The 25823-nt window shown below is 42.9% G+C and overlaps 2 protein-coding genes and 2 non-coding genes across 6 annotated transcripts in view; 3 read left to right on the top strand and 1 right to left on the bottom strand.

Moving 5' to 3' along the window:
• LOC109439184 (uncharacterized) overlaps positions 1–25823 on the top strand; it is a 140038-nt gene that overhangs the window by 95950 nt on the left and 18265 nt on the right. The gene's annotated exons all lie outside the window — the stretch shown is intronic.
• On the top strand, positions 1053–16668 carry TRIM27 (tripartite motif containing 27). 2 transcript variants are annotated; one of them, XM_019719147.2, is made up of 8 exons: positions 1053–1856; positions 2826–2921; positions 5656–5886; positions 10237–10259; positions 12069–12184; positions 12312–12344; positions 14238–14264; positions 15837–16668. In XM_019719147.2, the coding sequence occupies exons 1-8, from the start codon at positions 1437–1439 to the stop codon at positions 16430–16432; spliced, it is 1542 nt and encodes a 513-aa protein (XP_019574706.1). In that variant the 5' UTR covers positions 1053–1436; the 3' UTR covers positions 16433–16668. The 2 variants fall into 2 exon arrangements, with proteins under 2 accessions (XP_019574706.1, XP_019574707.1); XM_019719148.2 differs by lacking the exon at positions 14238–14264.
• On the bottom strand, positions 8293–8395 carry LOC141571952 (U6 spliceosomal RNA). The gene has a single exon (XR_012496989.1). It is a non-coding gene; the product is annotated as a U6 spliceosomal RNA (small nuclear RNA).
• TRNAL-CAA (transfer RNA leucine (anticodon CAA)) lies at positions 23752–23856 on the top strand. The gene is made up of 2 exons: positions 23752–23789; positions 23811–23856. It is a non-coding gene; the product is annotated as a tRNA-Leu (tRNA).

Below are 25823 nucleotides of genomic sequence, written 5' to 3'. Positions count from 1 at the left end.
AAAGCTTTGAAGATTTCTGTGTGAGAAGTGACTAAATGAAAGGGGGCTGTTAAGGATGATTCTCTCCCTTGCGGTTGTTATGCATTCATTCAGTTACTAATTCACTTAACAAACATTTGCAAACTGACATTTGAAATAATTTAGGTCAAAGTGTAGTAATGGAAATGAAAAGGAACAGAGGCAAGTTGAAAGGTAAAGCAAAGCAAGGCTGTCCAAATTCAATCAAATCTAGAGGATGAAGGACAATACAGAGAAAACAGCAAAGGAAACTAAGAAATACCAAGGTAGGGATGAAGGAGAAACCAAAAAAATTTGTAAATCTACTGGACAATGAAAAGAGCCCAGGTTATCGCAGGATTGCGAAGCTCCCAATACTTTGGGAAGGAACAAGCATGTTTAAGTCCTAGTCACCACAACTCTATGCAGCGGGTAAACGTCCTTAGGGTTAAACAAGCAAAGACATAATGAAGTCTCCCTCCTTGGTGCGGTGCAGTTATTCCCATTTCACCAGAGGAAACAGGCTCAGAATAGTCAACAATCTGCTTAGGAAGTAGTTGAACTGGGCTTATTTGACTCTTTGTCCCACAGGAATGTTGCCGTCTGATTAAGCCTTTCTTTTTTGAAACAAAATAGCGAGTGCCTGTATATGGAGTTGTTTAATAAAGCGACTCACAAACCGGCTGGGACTCGGTCGGCTAACCCTGTCCCTCCAGGGGAAGCCAGGTGCCTGTCCTTCCCACACCAACGCAGAGCCAGTTTGCTCTCGCCGGAGCTGAGTCCTGAGCACAGAGAGGAAATCTAGCCAAAGACTAGGGGTCCAGGCCCGTGGCCGCGGAAACTCGGCGGTGGGCCCGGAGCTTGCACACAGGGGCTACTGTCACCGCCGCGCCCCGCAGACACCGAATGCCTGTTAACGGGTCACCGAGGCTAGTGCACCTGCGCGTTCCGCCCTAGGGCGGGCGGCCAGGCCTCCTCCGCCCTCTCCCGGAGGAAAGAGTCCAGGCCCAGAGGCCACGAAATCACGTCGGTGGCGAGAGGCCCGGGCAAGCCCCGCCCTCGGGGCCGCCTCTTCCGCTCTTGCTGGGTGGGGTCTGCACGGCCGCCGGGATCCGCTCCGACGCGGCCACGTTGTCCTGCCTCTGGCGCTCGAGTCCCACGGGGACGCCCGGATCGCTTAGCGGCTGGGCTCAGCGGAGCCACAGCCTTGGCGAGCTACCCGTGCCGGGCACCGCGGCGCTGGGGGACGCCCCACCACTCTGCGGGCCAGTGCACAGGCGCGTCTGGGATCTGGGCCCGCGAGGCGCCGCCCTCCACCCGCCACGCTCTCTGCCCCACGCCGCCCAGAGGCAGCGAAGCGGAGGGCGCGCTATAGAGTTGGGCGCCGCGCAGAGCTGGGCTCTGGGGCCCATGCCCGTGCGCCCCCGCGGGCCCGCGCTATGGCCTCCGCGAGCGTGGCCGAGTGCTTACAGCAGGAGACCACCTGCCCCGTGTGCCTGCAGTACTTTGCCGAGCCCATGATGCTCGACTGCGGCCACAACATCTGTTGCGCGTGCCTCACCCGCTGCTGGGGCGCGGCGGAGATCAACGTGTCCTGCCCGCAGTGCCGGGAGACCTTCCCGCAGCGGCACATGCGGCCCAACCGGCACCTGGCCAACGTGACCCAGCTGGTGAAGCAGTTGCGCACCGAGCGGCCGTCGGGGCCCGGAGGCGAGATGGGTGTGTGCGAGAAACACCGCGAGCCCTTGAAGCTGTACTGCGAGGAGGACCAGATGCCCATCTGCGTGGTGTGCGATCGCTCCCGTGAGCACCGCGGCCACAGTGTGCTGCCGTTGGAGGAGGCGGTGGAGGGCTTCAAGGTGAGGGCCCGGCGCGCCCCGCGGGAAGGGGCGGGAGCGCGTGTCGGACAAAGGGAGGAGAGATCCAAAGACGCTTCCTTTTTTCCGCCTAGAAAATGGCTGAGCAGGTTGTGTGGTTCACAGCCGTCATTTCCTCTCTGTCCGCTGCAGAGCCTCGGCATTCAGATTTGGGAGGAAAACCTGTAGATTGAGGAAGCCAGAAGCCCCCCCTCCGCCCCCACTCTCCTTTCCTTATTTGCCTCTGTTTACCGGCTCACGGGCAAATAAAGACAGCCCACGGAGCCCTCCCCACCCCCGTATAAAAGATGCGTGTAAAACCACGTGCACATCGGCAAGCCTCAGAGACGCTCGTACTCCTGTCGCCTTCTAGTTGATCTCAGACTCAGACACATTAACTGGCTGTATACCCGCCTAGCAGGTAGATGCCCACCACCTACTCTAGAAGCATTTCCCCAGCACTTCCTGTGCTCCGTTCTGTTCCAGAAACTCATGGAAAAGAACACAACTCTTTACTGCTTAAGTTATTTAACCACTTTGAAACTCATAGGAGGTAACACAGTTATTATGAAGATTAAGTTAAAATGTGGATGGAGCCCCTTGTGAACTCTTGAACCAACAGACTAGCACAGCTAAACAGTAACATGGAAAGGAAGACATTTCCTCAGTGTGCTACTGTGGAAGAGCTGCAATTTAACTCCAAGCCTCCTAGTCCTGTCACCTTTCCATTAGGCCAGGCAGTAGGTATCCTTCCAGGGGCAGGTAGTTGACTCAGTTTAATTTACACACAACCTGCCAAAGGAGAGGTGTGGCGACCCCCTGTGCCCTCATGATGGCAACATTGTCCAAGGACAGGCTCTAATCCCCGACTTGGCTTCAGGAATGTGAGTTGCATGTGTGATAGCAGAAGAGCCATGCTGATGCTAAGATTTGCCTAATCCTGAACTTCCCAACTGTTTTTGCTTTTCTTAGGAGCAAATCCAGAACCAGCTGGACCACCTAAAAAGAGTGAAAGACTTAAAGAAGAGGCGTCGGGCACAGGGGGAGCAGGCACGAGCTGAGCTCTTGGTGAGTAAGCGTCTTTGGGATTCACAGATAATATCACTTCTGCTGGTTACTCCTTCTTTTGTAAGGCTTAACGTTGTCCAGACAAGTCTTCCAGACTTCTAGGTGAAGGTGGGGAAGTCCATATGGCAGTTGGGAACTAACCTGGAGAACCGAGCATTCCCATATTTTTTGGGGAAAAGATGGAAGAGCTAAGGTTGGGAATCCTGGAGAGCTGACCTATCAAAAGTTTAAACTGCTAGCTTTGTTTAGATCACGGGTGATCCTTGACAGAGCTGACATAGGTGAAATTCTTGGGCACAGCCAGCCTCCTTTGGTACCCTTCTGCAGACACACGCTGACAGTGGCTTTGCATAAGCCCCTGGAGTGTTCCCTTTCTTGACGACACTTCAATTCTGAGCTTTTCACTTTGTTTCCTTCTTTTAGTCTCCTAAAGCCTTAGCGAATGGCTGATCTGCTAATTTATGACAGGGATATTTGGGGATTTTGTTTTGAAAACCAAAACAAAAAGTAGAGACTTTTATAGTAAACACTTACATATCCACCATCTAGGTTTTTAAGCATTTTTTTGAACAATAAATAAAATAGTAAAAATTTCTACCCATTAGGAGTATTTGCATGTGAAAAGCAAACTGTTAGACCAGTAGTATATAACACTATTTTGTAAGAAATTTTGTCAGCCTGGCCAGGGTATAGCAGAGAACTTGTGGACAGGGAACTTATTCCCATGATGCCCTTAAATGCCACCACTTGTTCTGCCCACACAAGCTGAGACCTCAGCTTTCCTTGCTTGAAAGTAGGTCTGATGGATGGAGAATCTTCTAGTGAGCTTGAGTGGAGTCAAATCATGCACATGGCCTCTCCTCTGTGGGAGGATTGTCAACGAGGGGAGATAGCCCTTCTCTGATCATCAGGGCACCTGGACTTAGGAATATAACCTCTGTAGGCCTTCAGTTTCCTCATCTGTGAAATGGATAGGTTGGATTAGACTTGTTCTTCAGCAAGGCTAGTACTACCCTCTCTTCAGTGGTGTGTGGGTTTCTTTGGTTGTTACTTGAAGAATCAAGTGATTAGGGAGAGTAGGGCAGGGAGGTTACTTGTCCTGCAATCAAGAAACAATCCCATTGGCAGCCAGATGGCTCAGTTGGTTAGAGCACAAACTCTTAACAATAAGGTTGCTGGTTCAATTCCCATATGGGCGGGTGAACTGCACCCTCCACAAGTAGATTGAAAACAATGGCTTGGAGCTGAACCGCAGGTGGGTGGCTGGTTGGCGCAGCTGTTGGGGCGTGGTGCTCAAAACACCAAGGTCGCCAGTTCGAGTCCCACATGGGCTAGTGAGCTGCGCCCTTCACAACTAGATTGAAAACAATGCCTTGACTTGGAGCTGGGCTGTACCCTCTACAAAAAAAAGCCACACTGTTCCCCAATATTACACAATTAAAAAAAAAAAAGAAACAATCCCATGCCAGCAGAATTGTCCCCCCACCTGGGGGCCAATAGCATGCCCTTGGAGAAGCACTGTATTAGTTGATCTTCAAGGTCTCTTCCAGCGTAAGATTTCCGTTTGTAAGATATTGTATCATTTATGTCTTTGAAAGACTTACCCCAGCTAAGGAGAGGTATGAGCCTATAAAAATGATCTGTAAGCAAAGGTGTTGTGAGTGCTTAAGAAGGGTTGTTAGAGGGCTGGTTAGCAAGGGAAGGTTCTCAGGAGTTGAGTTTAGATAGGTCAGCAAGCTTTCTGTAAAGCACCATCAGATAGTAAATTTTTTTGGCTTTGTGGGCCGTGTCATCTCTGTTATAACTATTCAACTCTGCTGTTGCAGCTCAAAAGCAGCTAAAGACAGTATGTAAATGGTAGGTGTCGCTGTGTTCCAATAAAACTTCACTGCAAGGGAGTAAACAAGGGGAGTTTGCTAATCCTTTGTTTAGAACAAAGTGTTAATAGAGCCCTGTCAGTGGGTGGTGGGGTAGAGATGGGAGGGCAGAGAAACTTTGGCAAATAAATCTGCACTAATGAACACCCTTGAAGGCCAGATGGAGGGTACAGATTACATGTGAAGGGCCTAAGGAAGCCATCAAGGTTATTATACAAGGTTTGTTGTACAAATTGTGTTTGAGTGTCCCAAAGCATCCTCCTCAGGTCACATATCTGACCATGTCACTTCCCTGACAGTCTTTCATGGCTCCCAGTTGCAGTAAAGTCCTTGGCCCCCGTAGCCTGCCAGGCAAGGAATGTTCTGGTCTGTTACCCTTTCTGGCCTCTTCCATCAGCATTCAGTTGTTCCAGCCAGACAGAACCGATGCCTCCTCTCCCCACTCCTTTGCCTGGGTCGTTTCTTCTGCCTGAAAAGCTCTCCTGGTCTTTGACCACATGGTGAACTCCATTCATTCTACAAGACTGTGTGAAGACTGTACCAACTTCTCCCACCATAGGCTGTCACCCTGTCTGGCTTATCCATTCGTGATTACATATATCTCATGAACCCAGCTCACATGACTCAGTACCTTGAGGGCAGGGACTGTGTCTGGATTATCACTGGGGTAATTCAGTCCTCGGCCATTATACAACCAGTCAGTAAAGAATGGAAAAAACAAGTGAGTGAACGAGATGCTTGTTTTAATATACTGGATGAAGTGATGAGGTCTTGGGGTAGGTAGTGGGGGCAGAAATGTGAAGGGCTCTGGAAGCTAACTTTTCTTCTCTTCACTGCCCTGCCCTGTGCCTGCACAGAGCCTTACCCAGATGGAGAGGGAGAAGATCATCTGGGAGTTTGAACAGTTGTATCACTCCTTGAAGGAGCATGAGTACCGCCTCCTTGCCCGCCTGGAGGAGCTAGACTTGGCTATCTACAACAGCATCAATGGTGCCATCACCCAGTTCTCGTGCAACATCTCGCACCTCAGCAGCCTGATCGCGCAGCTGGAGGAGAAGCAGCAGCAGCCCACAAGGGAGCTCCTGCAGGTAGGGAAGGCATAGAGCCCCTGCCGAAATGCTAGCTCCTCTCTAGGCAGCATCCAGGCCCCTGCTCACCTGTCAATTCTGTGGGAGCAGCAAGGGCTCACACCAGTCTCTCTGTTGGGCGTGTCGGAAGGAGAACGTGTGCAATCACAGAAGCTCTGGTTGACAACATGGACCAGTCAGTCACACTGTCTCACAGAAAGGGCGGGGAGGAAGATTAAAACCCTGGCTTGCCTTGCACTGACAAGTGGTCTGATCATAGGCAAGGCTCTTGACCAGCCTGAGCCTCAGTGACCTCATCTGCTCATTATATCATGAGGGGTTTGGCCCACGTGCCATTTAAAGACCCTCCACTCTCCGATGTCCTGTAATTTTAGCATACACAGGTGCAGTACCACGACCACAAAACGACGAGCACTTAACCAGGAGTGGTCAGGCCGAGGAGTCCTGTGATTTAACCTTTATAGTGCAGGTGACAAAGCTGCAGTTGAGGAAATCCAGCAAGATCCTAGGAAGTGAGCTAATGCCTGTCTGTCATGTGTTCATTCAATGCATATGAATTGTCTGCTCTGGATCAGGCACTGTTCTAGGTACTGGGGTTAAGTGGTGAACAAGTTCTCCTGAGATTTATATTCTAATGTTGAGATCAGACAAAGAAGCGGACAAGCAAGTATCATAGGTGTTGATAAATGCCATTAAAAATTATGGCCCATCGCCTGTTTTTGTATGTCCTGTGAGCTAAGTAGGGTTTTTACGTGTTTAAGTGGTTGGAAAAAATCAGAAGCCTGTTATTTTATGTATGTGAAATCATTCAAAGTTCATTATCCTCACATTTTATTGGAACCTACCCATGTTTATTCATTATGTCGTGTCTGTTGTTACTTTTCCACTACAACAGCAGAGCTGAGTAGTTGTGACAGAGACTGTATGGCTCACAAAGCCTAAAATGTTTACTGTCTGGCCTCTTCAAAAGAGTTCACCAACTCCTTTAGAATAGTGAGAAGAGAGGGCCTAGCTTTGAGCCTTAATGAACCCCAGCATTTCATTGTCAATGGGAGAAGAAGGGGCTTGCAAAGGGAACAAGTGACCAGAGAGGCACAGTAATCAGGAAGGAAGAATGTTTCAGGAAGATGGGAATAGACAACAGAGTTGAGGTCAAATAATATGCGTGCTGATAGACACTCGCTTTGGAAACACGGCCATTGCTGACCTCATGTAAAACCACCACCATGGAGCAAGTTGGGCAGGAACCGTGTCAGGAAGAGTTGCAGTGACTGGGTAGGGTGAATGGAGACTGCAAGAGGGATGATGTTAAGACTGAAGGAGATGTAAGAAAATACTTGAAGATGAGATAGGATTGTGTGGCTTCATGGGAAGGGATGCTTAAAGAAGCTAGTGGAACGTTTTGGAAGAATGCAGGGAGGAGAGCCTATGTTGTAAGGAACAAGGGGGAAAATCATCGAAGCTGTAAAACTGATGGACTAATCACCAGTGTGTGGTTCCTGAGAAGGCAGGGGAAATGGGAACTGGAGCGTGTGTGTGGGAGTTTGTTTTGGAAGAGCCTCTGTTGTAGGGGAAGAAAGGGGGAAGTGGGAGAGAGATGCAGGCAGGTTGTAAAGTGTGGTATAAAACCTGGAGACTTTTATTCAGTTTTGAAGTTGGACAGCAAGATCATCTGCTAAGCAGGACTTAGGGAAGATAAGGGCTTTGAAGAGTGTTGGAAAGTTCTGAAATTATTGTTTCAGAGCATAGGAAAGCCAGTTGGTTTGTAAGACATAGTACTTGGTTGTTGAACTTTGGTTTATACTGGGAACAGTCTGCTCTGTTGTCTGCTTTGCCGTCTTAGACCATGACTGCTCGATACAGGCACAGGGAGGCAGGTATTTGGACTGACCCAGGATTCCGGCTTTACAAGATGGACTTGAGGGTGTTTGTTTGTTTGTTTGTTTTATTGTGATAAAATGTACTTAACATAAATCCACTGCTTCAACCAGTTCAAATTGTATAGCTCACTAGCATTTAGTAAACTAAACAACAGTCATCACAACTGTTTAGTTCCAGAGCACTTTTTATCACCACAAAAGGAAACCTGTGCCTATCTCTGATCCATTTTTACCCACTGGCAACCACTAGTCCTGCTGTGTGTCTGTGGATGTGCCTGTAAGGGGATCCTGAAATCTGTGGCCTTTTGTGTCTGTTCTCTTTCAGTTGGCATACTTTTTTCAAGGTTCATCCATATTGTAGCACTCATAAGTACTTCATCTTTTTGTGGCTGAGTGAGCCATTTGGATTACTACCAAATTTTGTATGTATGGACACATACCAAATTTTGCTTATGCATTCATGAGCTGATGGACATTTGGTTTGTTACCACCATGTAGCTATTGTGAATAGTGCTGCTGAAACATGAAAAACGTGAAATGCTTCACAAATTTCAGCATCATTTCTGTGCAGGGACGATGCTAAACTTCTGTGCACAGTTCCAATTTGAGAATATATACTCCCAAAGTGAGCCCTGGAGATCTTAAAACATTTTTTTTAAGGTAGAAGGTATTTGTGAGAATGTTTTTGAACAGATGAACCATGATATCAAAACAGATGATGAGGAAAGTAGAGAAAAAAAGAGGAATCATGGACTCCATGGGGAAGAGGGTCTTGATTACCAAAGAAGGTTGTGGTGTAAGTCACTGGAAAAGCAAGCTATACCTTGCTTACTGGGGAAATATTAGAGGTAGTCCCACTGAGGTCAGGAATAGGACCAGGAACCCACGTGTTGTCTACCTCTGTTTAATATGGTAATGGAGGTTTTAACCAGTTTAGTTAGATAAAACAATTACAAGTACAAGAATTGGGAAAGAGGAGATGCTATAATATATAATTGTAAATTAAAGAATCTCTTATTTGGAGACTATAATATAAAATAGTTTGCAATTACAAAATATTGGAAAGAACCAAACTTTCAAACCTAGATTGGTTGAGTCAGTTATTTGTGCAGACACACACAGACACACACACACAAATACTATGCAACTAAAAAAGAATAAGAAAGATACCTATGAACTGATACAAAGTGGTTTCCAGGTTATGGTCTTAAATGAAAAAAATCAAAGTGCGAAATACATAGAGCAAGAAAGAAAGAAATAATTAGAAAATACATGTATCTGGCTTGTTTTTGCAAAGGAAACACTAGAAGGATACACCAGAAAATATGAGGATGGGGAGAATGGAATGGGAGGGGATAGAAGAATGAGTGACATAAACTCTCTCCAACCAAGTCACAGATAATTTGAGCACCAAAATAAAAACAGTGATGGATTATAACCCATTGAATAATGTAAGAATCTATGAGTCCATACTAATAAATAAGAAAGGAAAATTCTTTCCAGTAGAATGTCGACTAAGTAATATAGAAGGAATTTTGAAACTAGCAAATAACCAATTGGAAACAATCATAATTCAGACAATAATTATTGATGGGTGCTAAATCTAAGGAGGGAAAGTTTATTAAGACTTGAAATATTAACATAATTTTTAAGTATCACTTATAGGTTACTTGTTAATTACAAAAGGAAAAATAGCTATACACTGATCAAAAATGCCACAATAAGGGTCAAGCAAATATTGTGAATTTTTAGAAGGACACAACATATGCTAGTCAACAATGGAACAACCTGAATTTTGTCATGAGGGGAGTATCTGAGAAACCCTCAAATGGAGGGACATTCTATAAATTAACTATCCTGTATTAAACCAGTGCCAGTGTCATGGAAGACAAATCCATCCTAAAGAACTGTTCCAGATGAAAGACACATGTCATGATAACTAAATGGCAATGAACAATCCTGTATTAATTGAGTGGGAAGAGGAATAGCTGTAAAGAACATTATTAAAACAGTAGGTTAAATTAGAATATGGACTATGGATTAGATAAACATATTGTATAAATGTTCAGTTTCCTGAACATTGATAACTATACTGTAGTTATATAAGAAAATATACTTAGGAAATAAAGAAGTATAAAGGAGCAAAGGGATATAATGTAAACAGTGATCTCGCAATTGGTCCTGAGAATAAATATGGTTATAATAATTGGGTAAATCTGGGAAAAAGAATACACTGGGAGCTTTTCTGTGTATTTGAAATTATTTCATAATAGGAAGTCAAAAGAAGCAAGTTGGACAACTGTGGTCCATGGGTGGGATGCTTGAGTTAGTAAATTAGAGTCTTGAGGTCCTTGACCAGTGTTGCAGGAGGAGGACCCCAGCCTGTAGTTGGGTTTTCAACAAACTTCTGTGAAAGAAAACTGAAGTTATAAACGACTTCTCATGGTTATCCTTTTCCTTTCTCTTACAGGACATTGGGGATACATTGAGCAGGTACGGTTTTCTCTCTCCCCAGGGTTAAATCAAGACTGTCTCCCTCATATTTACAAATCCTGAAAGGAGCCCAGAGCCTGAGATGGACAGCTTGCCAAATGGACACCATACCCTGCTGTCCCTGAAGAGTCACTAGTGTGCAAAGAAATTAGATGGACCACAGATCTTCTCATTAAAACTCAGCGATTACTGACAGATTGTGGGGGTGAGGGAGTGGAGTAGGGGCTCACTTGGGAGGGTGCTAGTGGTTTGTGAGGACACTTCCATGAGGAGGGAGGGGACTTACAGGTACTTGGGCAAAGTACCGTTGATTATTGCTTCCTAAGCATTTCAGAATCCTTTTTCTTTCGTTTTCTCCGCCTACTTCCTGTAATGGGGAAAATATGGCCTTTGACCAGCTTAGTTACATAATTAGTGATAGCTACCTGGATTTGGGCTCTTATTGTCCTTATTTCTCTACTGTATCATCAGATGGGAAGTGAGGAAGAAAGAACTCCCAGGGTTGGGACATGACTGAGCAGGGAGAGCTCAAAGTGGGCAAGAAGCCCAATTCTTGGCGAAGTTGTGTCGGCAGACAGATGGCGACAAGTCAGAAAGGCCTTGGGGACATAATGTTTAGTGGAGTACCTACAGGTGTGGAAACTGACTGAGAGAGCTGACCTTTGAAGCTGATGAAAATCCTCAATGGTGAAAACCCTCCAGAGGAAATGCAGCTTGATTATGTGGGAGCCTCTAAGGAGATGGGGGAGGGTCTCATGGATACAGTAGGTTGCTTCGGAGGGCTATGTGGATAGAGGCATGGTGATAGAATTGAGTTTCTTGAAGGCCACTTGGATGGAGATGAGTTGGTACTTGTAACTGTCCCAGCCAGTTGACCCCAGCAAAAATACTACCTTATTACTTTTTGATACCAATCTAATTCTGACCTAATGGAGGGACATAGGTCCCTTAGATCCCGGCACTTTGTGACATTGAAGTTTGGGTTTGGCCATATGAGACAGGAAACCAAAAATTTCATTGGCTTAAGGTTTAAACAAAAGTTTTGTCACCATATAAGAATGGTGCCCGGGGCTGGTCTGGTGGCTCCAGTGATCATCAGACTCTTGGGTTTCTTTCCATTCCCTCTTCTGCCATCCCCAAGGTATAGTCCTCATTCTTCGAGTCCACGATAGTTGCTAGGATGCCAACCTCAAGAAGAATGTTCGTCACATCACATTTCTTTTTAAGCAGACTTCTTAAATTACCTCAAGATACTTCTTACCTCTCATTGGCCAGAACTCTGTTGTCCCAGGGTCACATCTAGACTGGGCAACCATGAACTCAGTAAAGTTTGGAAGATGGGAGAAGGAACAGTGTGGATAGGCAACTAGCAGACTTTGCCATAAACTCCTTGCTGGTGTGGGTAGTTGGATGTTGTCCAGACAGTACCCATCTGTCTAAAGGTACCATTCTCGCCATATTCGGGAACCTGAGGATTCTGGGTCATTGCCCACCATGAATACCAAGGGCTTTGTCATGGAATCTAGTGCTTTCTGGCCTTAAATTCAATTTAATTCAGTAAACCTTTTTGAGGACATGCCATTTGAAAAGCCATGAGCTATGTGCTTTGGGGGATGAAAAAAATGAGTAAGACGTCTCCCCTTCTCTGGTCTAGAGGATCATAGTCTAGGAGGAGCATGTGGAAGAGGCCTAGTTATTGCTTTTAAAGACTTGACCTCTGTAGCCAGTTTGGCTCAGGACCTGTCCTAGCCCCTGGAAGCTCATAAAGTTGGGGGAGGGACTCACTCTCTTTTTCTCTTTTAAACTTAGGGCTGAAAGAATTAGGATCCCTGAACCTTGGATCACACCTCCAGATCTGCAAGAGAAAATACATATTTTTGCCCAAAAATGTCTGTTCATGACTGAGAGTCTGAAGCAGTTTACAGGTAATGTGAAGAGGGATCTATGATGTGAAATGGATTTATGCTGTGAATATCTGTGTATTACCAGACAGGATACGTTTTCCAGCCACATAGTGGGATGCAAACTGAATATCTTTTTTTCTCCCCTTAGAAAAAATGCAGTCAGATATGGAGAAAATCCAAGGTAAATTTATCTACTTAATGGGCTTTTTATGTTGAAGTTTCTCGGGAAAACTAACATCTGTATTCAAAGTGGGGAAAGGAAAAAGGGGGATATGCTCAGGCCAGCCTTCACTGGTATTTGACACCTTCCTTTTTGCTTTGTTAATTTTTTTCAGTTAATAGCCTCTTGTTTCACTTTGAAGTCTTCTAACAAATGCACTCAGTTCTCAATCTACATTGATGAGGATAAAAATAGGCAATCCAAAATTGATACAGAATTAGTGTGATTGTTTTGATTTTGATTTTTTAATTGGAAAAGAGAATAGACAGAAACTATCCTAGTTGTATTTCATTTGAGCCAGTGTTTGTAGCTATAATCTGCCGAGTTCCTCCTGCTCATGGGCACAGGTGCAAACCAGTGCAGGAGGATGTGAGCAGCACTGACTGAGGCAGAGCCTTGAGGGAAGTGGTTGGGAGTGGGATTCAGGAGTGAGGCTGCTGGGGTCCCGACCCAGCTTTGCCTTAGTAAGGATTCTGCACCTTACAGGCATAGTTTGGACTATTGCAGGTTCGGGTACAGACCACCGCAGTAAAGTGAATTTTGCAATAAAGCAAGTCACATGATTGTTTTAGTTTCCCAGTCGTATAAAAGCTGTGTTTACACTCTATTGTAGTCTGTTAAGTATGCAATAGCATTATGTCTAAGAAAACAATGTACATACCTTAATTTAAAAATACTTGCTTGCTAAAAAGTGCTAACCATCATCTGAGCCTTCAGCGAGTCGTAATCTTTTTGCTGGTGGAGGGTCTTGGCTTCAATTTGTAAAAAACCACAATATCTGTGAAGCGCAATAAAACGAGGTATGTCTGTAATTTCTTCATCTGTAAAATGAGGAAAATAATAGTTCTTACCTCACAAGGTTGTAAGATTTCATTAAATTACGTTCAATTTCTAAAGCCTGTAGAATAGAGCCTGACTCATAATAAATCCTATACTTACGTTTATTAAATAAAGTATTCTAGGTATTTAGGAAAACTTCTACAAATATAAAATTTTCTGCTCATACATTCAGTTAGGAACTGGCTACATACTAAATGCTAAAATTCCTAGGCGGTCTGGTGGAATCTGAAATCTTTATATGTAGGTAATCCCTTATTTATTGCAAATTACAATTCCCCATAATCTTTGATGATTTCCTATGTTATTGTATCCTGAATCCCTGTTTGCATTGTATCTTTCCAGATACATACTTTGTGGGTATCTACCTACATAGATTCAGGGGACACTCACATGTGCATAAGCAAAACAAATAGGGAGAAATTCCACTTAGTACAGTGGATAATGCCAGAAGCCATTAGTTCAGACATGACCTTCCTTGATTTGGCTCTCATTTACTTCTACTCTTCTCCTGCCATTTAAAAGGCTAACTGTGAACATATATGCATAAATACTTTGTCATCTTTAAAGTGCCTTTTAAGTGAATGGTCTTGTTTGCTCCAGCGTGGTAGTGGGTGTCACTCAAGCCACCCAGCCCCTAGAACAGAGGTGGCTTATGAAAGCCAACAGTTGTGTGTGATGTGGACTTAGAACCGTGTTTCCCCTTGCAGAGCCAGCTTGCACACTGGAGGGTGGAATCCTTGATCTTGGCTCGGTTTGACCCAATAGGCTACCAGTGCCAGGCATGTGGTTATTCTTCTACCCAAAGTTCCCAGTCCCTCTTCCCTTAAATCTCTTGGCTAGATAATGGAGTCATGTATTGTATGAAGACATCAGTGCATGACTGACAGCAGGGGTCCTGGGGTTTCTGATGGAGACCACTGCTTTACCATGACTCTGACCAAAGCTCCCTCAGTCGGGATTTCCTGAAAATACTTATATGACTTTCGTAACTTCTTTTCTCTTTTGTTGTTTCAGAATTAAGAGAGGCTCAGTTATACTCAGGTAGGTGATAGGCAAAGAACCATATAGGAAAGGAAGTAAGAATCCTTATGAACCTAACTACTACTGTGAATGATTTTAGAAATTGCCTAATTTTGGATCCTTTAGGTTACATGTGTAAAAGTGATAACCATTAAAAAAAAAACAAAAAAAAAAAACATTGCTTGTTTCTGTGTGTTTACAATATTTCTGCCTCCTAAAATGCTTCAGAGCTGAAGCCATGGACCTTTGAAATCAGAAGTCAAGCTCAGGTGCTGTGAAGAGTTCTAGAGCAGAAACTGCAATTTCCCAATAAGCAGAGCACTGTTAGTACACTCTTACACTGCCCAGCCTGCCCAGCCTCGGGGCAACATGCAACAACGGACTGAGTTCCACTCATTCTGGGTGCTAGTGAGAGACTAGGAATCTTGTGTCATCCCATCTCTGTGCCCTGGGGCAAGAGTCGAAACTCCCCCTCCCCTTGACCATCACCTTCACCTAAGGTTCAGAGAGACTGGGCAAATCTGTGTTCCCAGAGGTGCTCACATCTGAGGTATGTCCTTTTCATAGTCACATGCCATCTTCTGTGGTGTGGGCTCCTTTTCATGAAGGGAGGGACTCTACACACAGCAAATCTTCTTTTATTGGTGCTCACCGGTGATGATCCATATTTAATTTTTTTCAACAAATATTAATTGAATACTTTGTTTATGTCCTACACTGTCTAACGCTGTGTAGGGTACTATAGAGGGAACAAAAGAACACAAGACACTGTCTAACCTTTGGAGTTGAGTGTCTGATTGGAGGTGTGAGGTGTACCCATGACACGAGAAAGCAATGGGTGACTGTTGAACCAAGAGCTGACCATCTGAGGTTCTTGGTCACTTCTACCAGTTGCCTGTCATGAACTTTTTGTGGGATGAATGTAACCCACCTGAGCATTTGATTGGAGGGATATATGTTTGGCAATCTTCCTCCTGAACAAAATGTGAAGAGCAAACGAGAGAATGTTTATGAACACTTTTAAGCAGGGAAGATCCATATGATTCCAAGAAGCTGTAATATCAAATACCAGAGTATGTGGCGTGGGTGATACAGCTTTAGATTTAAGAAAGGGAAAGTGTAAATGGCATGGGCTGGTGAACAACAACTTTCTGAGGAAGAAGTGGTTCATGCATTGGATATTAGAAGAAGATGAATGGGGTTTGGATGTGCTCAATAAAGATCTCATGGAATGGAGGCTATAAAAGTGAATTGAAAGGTGGACACATTTTTCAGGTTCCCAGTCCCTTATCCACAATTCCAAGACAATTTGGGAAATTCAGTTTATAATGGATGTTGTGGCATAAGATGTGAAAGAAAGGGAATGGAGATAAAGTCTCAGTGTTTTTATATATATTAGTTTAAAAAGGTCACCAGCTAATCCAAATAGTCATTCTTTTGAATGTTAAATTCAGGACATATTCATGAGATGATTGCAGCCTATAGTGGGGAGCTTTTATCGTCTTCTCAGGCAGGTAGGAGAAAAGCTGAGTGATCTGGAGTGGGCTCCCTGCCCTCAGCTGACTGACCCTCCTGTTCCCTCTGTCTCTGCAGTGGATGTGACTCTAGACCCGGACACAGCCTACCCCAGCCTGATCCTCTCCGATAACCTGCGGCAAGTGCGGTACAGTTACCTCCAGCAGGACCTGCCCGACAACCCTGAGCGGTTCAATCTGTTTCCCTGTGTCTTGGGCTCTCCATGCTTCATCGCTGGGAGACATTATTGGGAGGTAGAGGTGGGAGACAAAGCCAAGTGGACCATAGGTGTCTGTGAAGACTCAGTGTGCAGAAAAGGAGGAGTAACCTCGGCCCCCCAGAATGGATTCTGGGCAGTGTCCTTGTGGTATGGGAAAGAATACTGGGCTCTTACCTCCCCAATGACTGCCCTCCCCCTGCGGACCCCTCTGCAGCGGGTGGGAATTTTCTTGGACTATGATGCTGGCGAGGTCTCCTTCTACAATGTGACAGAGAGGTGTCACACCTTCACGTTCTCTCATGCTACCTTCTGTGGGCCTGTCCGGCCCTACTTCAGTCTGAGTTACTCGGGAGGGAAGAGCGCAGCTCCTCTCATCATCTGCCCCATGAGTGGGATTGATGGGTTTTCTGGCCACGTTGGGAATCATGGTCATTCCATGGAGACCTCCCCTTGAGGTGAACACAGGCCAGAATGGCTGCCGGCCATAGTCCTAACCCAGGCATAAGGCATCTTGTTGCCTTGCCACTTCCTGTCCATTATAGCTGGATATCCTTACCACTCTCCATGCCCCAGCAGTGGGAGATGAGACGTCCATGTTCTCTCTGTCATCCTTTCCCTTCCTGTGAAAATTATGAGATGTATGAGAAGCATTAAGATTGTTCAGAAATAAAAACCAGGTGTCCATCTCGAGTGTATCACATTTTTTAGTTTTGTACATTACTGGACGGGATAAAAAATACGGATAATTGGATTTGGAAGGCCATTCAGATACTTAATCCCTTGGCTCAGCCTGGCTTCCTCTGATTCAGTCCCCCAGCGATCGTGAGTATTTGCTATCATTTCTGGACTGGTGCTCCTTTCTAAGGACCTAAAGTGGAACTACAAAGCCCTGTCAGCATGGCCCTCTTTATCTCAGTTTTTCTTTCTGGGAGAGGTTCCTCTATTCCTGATTCACAGTCTTCATGAAAGAGGCCTATGTGTGTTTTGATTCATTAACAATTATTTTACAATAATGGTGGGAAATGGCCCCACCTCTGTTATGATAAAATGTTCTAATCAATTTTCTCTTTGCCCATATCTTTTCTGAGGGCTTTGTCTGTTCACTTCATTCTAATGAAAAGTGTATCCTGGTGCTGATGGACATCACCCAGGATAATTTTCTGCCTGACACCATCCATTGTTCCTAGATCCCCTCCCAGTCACATTTGTGTTTTAATGGTCAGTCATATATCATCCCTGGAAGGATTTTGGGGCAGTATTCTAGGGATTCAACATAATGAAATGACATTATTTGAGGATCCGCTGTACTTGAATTTGACAGTAATTCCCAGTTATATTTCCCTTTTCTTTTTGGAGAGTGTTAGAAAATAATAAATGGAGTTGGAGCTGCCATTCCAGAGGAACTGCCTTGCATGTCTTATGCCTAAAACCTCCAAAATGTTAAAACAGCAAAATAACCTTTGCACTGGGCCTAAAGCAATCTTTAGGCCCAAAGGACTGTGCAAAGATAAAAAGAAAGCAGTTACGACTATTGACTTGTCTCTTCCGTCCTCTTAGGGGGTTGGAGAGTGATCTTTCTAATGTGTACCATCAAAGGGCAATTCCACCCCCGTGGCATTGTATCACAAGGCATCCTGGCATCAGAAGGCTGAGGCAGATCACAGAGCAAGCTCCCACACGGGTTCTTAGTTCTATTCTGGGTGAAAATAAAGTGAACATGGATGTTGTTTACATTGTTTTCTGGGTCTTGGTAGGATTGGGTTCCTACATGATATATGGGTACGCTTCTCTGCATGGAAGGCAGAGCAGAGACTGGGAACCTTGGAGTGCTGGTACATGGGATACATGCCTTTAACAGTGAGTCCCTCTACTCTAAAGGGTCTGCAACTGGAAAATAGGGTGGAGTACCAATCAAAATTGCATTGCACTTTGACTTAATTTAGTCCATTGGGACAGGGAGGAAGAATTAGGACCCACAAAGAGGGCACCTTACTTGTAACAGTCCAAGAAAAGGTGCCCTTTGGATGGACTTGGCCGTGGCGGGAGTGATGGAGCTGCCGAGGCTAACTTAGAGGATCACGTGCTTTGTCCCCAGTGCGTCAGGAACGGCGTCTTCCTGCGTTTTTATTAGTAGCTGGGGCAGGGATATGCTACCTTGTTGGAGTCAACAAAGCGACTTCCAGTGTGAATGGGGCTATACTATAACAGTGATTCTTCCTAAAAATAGTGAAAAGTCTCAGACTACATACCTTACGAGACCCTTTCTATATGGACAGAAGGATTGTGGTTACTGATGGGGAGAAAGGGAGGGCAGGTTACAGTGTTGGTCATCTTTTGGTTCTTTTGATGGATTCATAGGCATATAAATGTTTAATATTTTAAAACCCTGCCATTTTGGATGAATCTATATGAACCTGTAAATGATTCTAAATTTACTCATTAGCAGAAAGGTAAGCAACATTTGAATTCATTAAATCAGGATTTGGGCCCTTAAGGCAGACATGGGTCCCAGTAGTATTCTTTAGGCTCCTCTTTGGGTTCTTTCCTCAAAACATCTGAAGTTTTTAATTATGCATTAGGACATCAAAAATTCCTCTCTCTATAGTTATTTTGCTGCCCCAGGAATATTGTGTCTCCAGCTGCTCTTGTTTTAAACTTCTGATACTGGCCCGGCAGGCAGAGAAGAGCATCTTCCCCAAGAGTAGATGAGACCTAGCAGGGACAGGTTCAGAGAGTAAGAGGAAATACAACATGGCCCCGGCCCTCCATATTGTGCAATTAAGAAGATGAGACAATACATGTGATAACTGCCTACCACTTAAAGGCATTCTGAAATGAAGAGCAAAATAGCTATTACATGGTAAATGAGAGCCATTTGTTAATGCCTTCAGTTATCTGTGATCCCAAATACTTCCAACAAAGCTACTTCCAGTGTGAATGGGGATATACTATAACAGTGATTCTTAGATCAGGAAATGGAAAGCACTGATCTCCCAGCAAAATAAAAAACAAAACTCATAAAGTACTTAGTGTATCAGTGGTAGGTGGGTTGCCTCTTCACAAATGAAAGAATGGTTCTTTGACTCTCTAAATATACAGTTAAGCAATGTTGATGCCCCAGCTGAACTTGACGAGAATAGAGAGAACATGGCTTGTTTATGGCAAAGTTAAAGTCAATTAAGAGGAAAAAAAAATAACATGAAAACTAGAGAGAGCAACAAAAGATGGTTTGTAGTTGAGTGGAACATTGTGTACTGCTGGAGACAACATGGACCACGGGTCTGAGAAGAAGCCGAAATCCTACGTCTACATTTCTTCATCAGTACCCTTTTTTTTTGAGACTGAGAGGTCAGTATCAGTCCTGCAATAAATGTACTTGTTTATGTATTATATCACTAAAATCCCCTGCCTCTCCTTTAACCCAGAAATTCCTGCTATGTGAAGTCTCTGAAGAACAATGAGAAACCCAACAAAACCGGTGTAGATTGTCATTGGGACATTGGCTTTGCTAGGATGTTAATGAAATAGCTTAGATTTCAAACTGCAAATGATACACTAAATCCTCACTTAATGTGGTTGAGTGTAAGAAAAACGACATATAATGAAGCCAGTTTTAACCATAGGTTTAAGATATAAATGAGTTAAGTTCCCTATGGCATCTCATAAACATAATGAAATGACATTATTTGAGGATCCGCTGTACTTGAATTTGACAGTAATTCCCAGTTATATTTCCCTTTTCTTTTTGGAGAGTGTTAGAAAATAATAAATGGAGTTGGAGCTGCCATCCCAGAGGAACTGCCTTGCATGTCTTATGCCTAAAACCTCCAAAATGTTAAAACAGCAAAATAACCTTTGCTCTGGGCCTAAAGCAATCTTTAGGCCCAAATGACTGTGCAAAGCTAAAAAGAAAGCAGCTACGACTACTGGACTGAAAATGAACATTGTTTAGAATTCGCATCACTATGTAAGCTTTTCTGCAAGATGGACATGCCTTTCTTCTATTGTAATTACTCCCCTTCCCTTTCTGTTAAATACCTTTTGCCTTTGTCTCCTAATGGGAACATTGTTTGAGTTTCTGACTGAATCAGTCCTTCCAGAGTAGCTATTCTCTTTGATATCAAAGATGCTTGTTGCCTCTCATTTTGAAAGGCCTTTTATTTTCAGCTTAGTTACAAATTTCTCAGATCTGGTTTGTTGGCTTAATTTTGCATTTGAAGTTTGAAATGTAACCAGGGCATTTGAGGGTAACATTTTGAGGTATACTCCTCTATTTCTAAGATTCCTCATTCACAGCACATACAGAATGTATCTGGATAATAGTATGGGATATAATTGCCAAACCCATTCTGGGATTTGTGATACACAGAAGAATGCAATAGAAAAAAGATATTAACTTCTTTTAGTTTAGAGAGATTTTATATTTTTCAACCTACACATAAAAAAACAGCACTAAAATATATCAAAATATTAACATGCTTTTGGTGATTCCCCCCACCCTCACGCCTTATTGAACTCTTTGCTATGAAAACCTTTAAACAAACACAAAAAATGGAGAAAATATACAGTGAATCCTCCATACCATCTCCCAACTTCAACAACTTCAATATATGGTCAATACCAATTTGAATATAGCCTCATCTCAATTTTCACCCCCATCCCTATTACTTAAAAATAATTCCCTTATGGAAGATATTTCCATAAAAATGTAGGATGCCCTCTGGTAAGTCCTGTGGCACAATAAATATTGTTAGTAAATGTAAAAATATTTATTAGGTGTGATGAAAAAAATATAGTGAATGTTTAAATTAAAAAATTTATTACAGTAAAAGACACATTGCCATTAATTCCCCTCAAAATACTCCCCCTTGCTTCAAACAAACTTATCCCATCATTCTTGCTACTTTTTGAAGCAGTTTGGAAGTCCTCTTTCTTGTGTGTCTTTAGTTGTGCTGTCCTGCCTGCCTTAATGTCCTGAATTGATTCAAAACATTTACCTTTCATGGTCATTTTAATTTTGGGGATGAGCCAGAAGCCTCATGGTGCCAGAGCTGGTGAATAAGGTGGATGAGGACACAGTGTAATGTTTTTATTTGACAGAAATTGCCATATACCAGAAGTGATGTGTGACACAGAGACTTTCCATGTGATCACAAAATACGATGAATGCTGCTGCTGAGTGCCATCCAATGGAAAGGCAGAGATCTTAACATTGGCATGTGGAACCTCAGTAACTGTGTGATAAGTTTCAACTTGTTCAGTTCAGTTAGTCAGGTGTGAGCTATGGTTGAGAGAAGGTGTGTTTTAAAGTGTGCAGTAAATCATCCTCCATCATGACAATGCTCCATGTCACACATTGCTTCTGGTATGTGGCAATTTCTATCAAATAGAAACATTACGGTGTGTCCTCAACCACCTTATTCACTGGATCTGGCACCATGCAACTTATGGCTCTTCCCCAAAGTCAAAATGATTCAGGACATTGAGGCAGCCATGACAGCGCAGCTAAAGACACGAAAGAGGACTTCCAGAACTGCTTCAGAAAGTGGCAAGAATGATGGGATAAGTGTGTTTGAAGCAAGGGGGAGTATTTTGAGGGGGATTAATGGCAATGTGTCTTACTGTAGTAAAAGTTTTTTTTTTAAACATTCACTGTATTGTTTGATCACACCTCGTATCTCATCTTATTCCAGAAAGAACTTCAAGGCATTTAAAACATAAAGCTAAATCGAGGTAGCAGGAATTTAACATACATAAAGGAAGAAAGGAATAAGGATGGAACAAAAAATGACCTGGAATATAAGTAAATGTATAGCGTGATAATATTATCAGGACACTAAATGTGTGTGCCACACTTTGGTTTTTAAAGATTGACATGGGAACCTTTTTAATTTTATAGCTTATAGTTTCTATGACATGGAAATTGACTAAATGATTACGGGACTTAATGGGATCTTTGTTAGTAAAAGGAATTTCTACCTGGGTTCTTGTAAATAGAAACTATCACAAGGTTTATCTTTCATATAATGAGTTTCAAATCAATAAGGAAAGATGAACACCTCAGTAAACATTTGGTAAGTAATTTATGGCGGAAGAAACAAAAATCCTTTTAACATGAATGTGAACCTCACTAATAAAGTCATATAACAATGCCTTACCATTTTTCACCCATTTTGTTGCTTTATTATAGTATTCTATATTGATCAGGTTTGGAATATCTCAATTGCTTCATTTCTTTTGGTAAGCAGTTGGACATTATGTATGAAAAGCTTTTAAAACTGGATAAACTTTGATGTAGCAATTCCACTTCTGAAAATTTAAATAACTATGGGTATTTGAAAATATTTAAACAAGGATGTTCTTTAGAATATTGCTCATGAAAATGAAAAGTTAGAAATAATCCAGTGTTCAATACCACTGCAATCTGGGTTATGTGCAATACTTTGCTATTAGGGAAAAAAAAAAAATTATACAATTTGAAGAGGTTACAATTGCCATGTTGGGAATCACTTATGGAACAACTTCCTTCCAGTAGAACTATAGTTTATGAAAGAAAACATAGTAAATTAATTATTTCTTGGATAAGCAGAAGATACCTAACCTTTACATTACTAAAAAAGAAAGGAAAACCTTTGTGTGTTAATAAACAACAGAAACTAATCCATCGGGACAAAACCTACTTAAAATTCTCAAATCTATATGTTTCTACTCTGAACTTCAGGGTCCAAAATACAGCAGTTGAAGCAAGTGAGTCAAATATATTTATTGAGCCCCTACCATGTATGCCAGGCGCCGTCCTGCGCGGGCGTTGGGCCTACAGAGTTTATTTTAGCACTGCTTACCTGATCCCTAAGGGCTGTCAGTATTGGAGGAATCATTTCTGATTGTTTAGTTTCAAGACTCCATTAAAATATGTGACCTCACACCTTCCAGACCTAGCGCTCAGATTACTTAGCGCAAAGCTGAAGGACAGCTGGAAAGGCTGGGTAAAGAGATATGGCACGTTCTCGTTATTCTCGCCCCGCCATATCCCCTAAACACCGCCATTGTTATCCCAGACCTGGCAATGGATGCCATTAAAACTTTAAATCTGGACTATGTCAGAGTGACCAGGGAGGTCAGGGGGCGAGCCTAACGCCTCGGAAGTTTCTCTGGACTGGGGACAGGTCAGCCCCTGGGGCAGAGACTGGCCTCGTCGCACCTACACCTGCGGGAGACGTCTTGTCCCACGCCGCCTTTCCCAGGCTGTTTCTCCATGTCACTTGCCACGCCCAAAACAAACTCTTCTCAAATAGTGGTAAGGCAGTTCTGGGGACAAAGGGAACCTAAATAGAGGAGAGAAAAGAGGGCCATGCCACAGAATCAGGGTCGTTTTGTTAATTTTTTTCTTTTTTCCTTCAATACAAAGAAACCGTAGGGCGAGGCTAACGCTCAAGGTTTCAATGAGGACTGGCGGCTGGAAAGCCGACCAAACGATCTAGACAGATTGATGCTCTTCCTTCCTTCCCGAAATAAGGGCTGTCTGGGCACAGGAAGTGTTTGCACTCCGTTCTCGAGATAGGGATGACAGTTGTAAGGCCCACGAGACAGTTGTGTCGTTTTATGTATTAACATTTTTCTACTCCCTGCAGTCTTCTTTTTAACCTACAGGTGGCCTTTTTCCATTCAGGTCTGTTACCTAACAACACTGACATCAACACCTTAACATACCTTACAGAAGCACTGCTCGGTGGATATGTATTTTGGTGAAAAATCTGCACGCCATGACGGAGTGTCAGGATGGCCGAGTGGTCTAAGGCGCCAGACTCAAGCTCTGCTTCCCCAGCTGGGGATTCTGGTCTCCGAATGGAGGCGTGGGTTCGAATCCCACTTCTGACACACTATTTTCCCCCTTTATTTTTCAAAATAAATACGTATATTGAACGGGGCAATACGCATTTATAACTTACTGACCCATAGAGTTAAAAATTGACTAAAAATCTTCTCACTGTTACTTAAGTATTAAAAGCGGAAGCATCGCGACATCTTGGAACCCGCGAGATTTGGAGCAAAGACGCTTGATAAGCAAATTACTAGAGGGTGACTTCACTGAAGCATCGCGAGATAACCTGGAAACCGCGAGAATTAGAGCCGGATACCCCTTGTGATGCTGAAGGAGAAAGGGGGTGATGGTCTCATGTTATCTCTGCCTCTCCACCTGACCCGCCCAGTTTGTTTCAGACCCAGGCTCTCCCCTGAATATTTCCGGTTGCGCTTACTCGCGAATCCCAGTCCTTTCTGTAAAGATATCCTGCACTGATCCACTGCTCTCCTCTCTACCGTGTTTCCCCGAAACTAAGACCTAGCTCGACAATCAGTTCTAATGCGTCTTTTGGAGCAAAAATTAATACAAGACCCAGTATTATATTCTATTGTGTTGTATTATGTTTGTTACATTATATTATGTTATGTTATATTCACAGCTGGGTCTATTGTATTTTATATTCACAACTTGGTATATTATAGACCTGACCAGGTATATTATATAATATAATAATATAATATAATATAATATAATATAATATAATATAATATAATATAATATAATATAATATAATATAATATAATATAATATATATAATACCAGGTCTTATATTAATTTTTGCTCCAAAAGATGCATTAGAGCTGACTGGCCGGCTAGGTCTTATTTTCAGGGAAACACGGTATTTTCAAAAATCATGAAACTAGTTCTCAAACATTTCCTTTGTAAATTATTCATATTCACACTCAGGGTGGCATCTGATAATTATTGCTTTGTCTCCTCAGTCAAAACTGACTACAAAATATGAAAGCTATACCTTCCTCCTCCAAATGTAGCCGTCAATATTTTATTGTGTGTCTTACTGTTCTGTCTGCATTTGCATGTATGTATTCAGAAATATTTTGTTTTTTACAGTAATGCGGTCATACCAACACAACCATTCTCTGACAAAATTTTCACTTAATATATCTTAGGTTCTTTCCAGAACCTTGCAAAGGAAATACCACAAATCATTCCACAGGATAGATATATCCTACTTCATTTGTCCACTTTTTTGGAGGGGGCAGTGGGAACATTTAAGTTATTTCTAATATCATTCATCCAGTAAATATTTAAGGTGTGTTCATGTGCCAGGGATACAGCCCTGGGGCTGTGGCAGTAAAAATAGGAGATAGGATACAATATGATGGGATAGGATAGAATAGAATACAAAATTAAACTAAATTTTAAAAATAATAAAATAAGTTTCTGCCATTATGTTGCTTATATTCCAGTTAAATGACTTTGGTTGTGCCTCAGGAGCACCACATTCCAAGATTTCTTTATATGTCAGGAGAAGAATATAAATCTTGTATCTTGAGACTAAGTGTTTAATGACAGCTGTTGAAGATTCATATCTGCATGACCATATATTTCTCCATCATTATAACCACTCATGACTGTACTCATTTTATTATTAATTTTATCCTAATAGTCAAAATGTGAGAGACTGGACAGGTGAAAAGAAAGTTGGTTTATTCAACAATAAAATTTTCAGGAAACATGCATCATGGACAAGATCCAATTGTTCCATTTGAGAAGCCACTTTCTGAATTCAGGTGGCTGGAACCAAATGGTTTCAACTACTACCAAATAGCCTCAGCTCCCTGCAGTCCTTAAATTAACTGTGGGTAGGTGAAATATGAAACGAAATATAAAAGCTTAGGGAGGGGAAGTGAAACTAATTCTCACAAGATTTCTATTATACTATTAAATACATAAGTGTACAGAGCAATATGACACATGCATGCCCTCATAAAATCATTTTCAGTGTAGCGGACAAGTG

Source organism: Rhinolophus sinicus, linkage group LG05 (assembly GCF_036562045.2).
Source record: "Rhinolophus sinicus isolate RSC01 linkage group LG05, ASM3656204v1, whole genome shotgun sequence".
In the NCBI taxonomy this organism is placed as follows: Eukaryota; Metazoa; Chordata; class Mammalia; order Chiroptera; family Rhinolophidae; genus Rhinolophus; species Rhinolophus sinicus.
This window is presented reverse-complemented; position numbering and strand designations above follow the sequence as displayed.

Bases quoted from the DNA above. Each gene is read 5' to 3' on its own strand.
- TRIM27 (XM_019719147.2), top strand. From the start codon at position 1,437: ATGGCCTCCGCGAGCGTGGCCGAGTGCTTACAGCAGGAGACCACCTGC. The intron at 2,922-5,655 runs GTGAGTAAGCGT...GTGCCTGCACAG, and splicing joins AGGCACGAGCTGAGCTCTTG to AGCCTTACCCAGATGGAGAG. The intron at 12,345-14,237 runs GTAAATTTATCT...TTGTTGTTTCAG, and splicing joins AGATATGGAGAAAATCCAAG to AATTAAGAGAGGCTCAGTTA.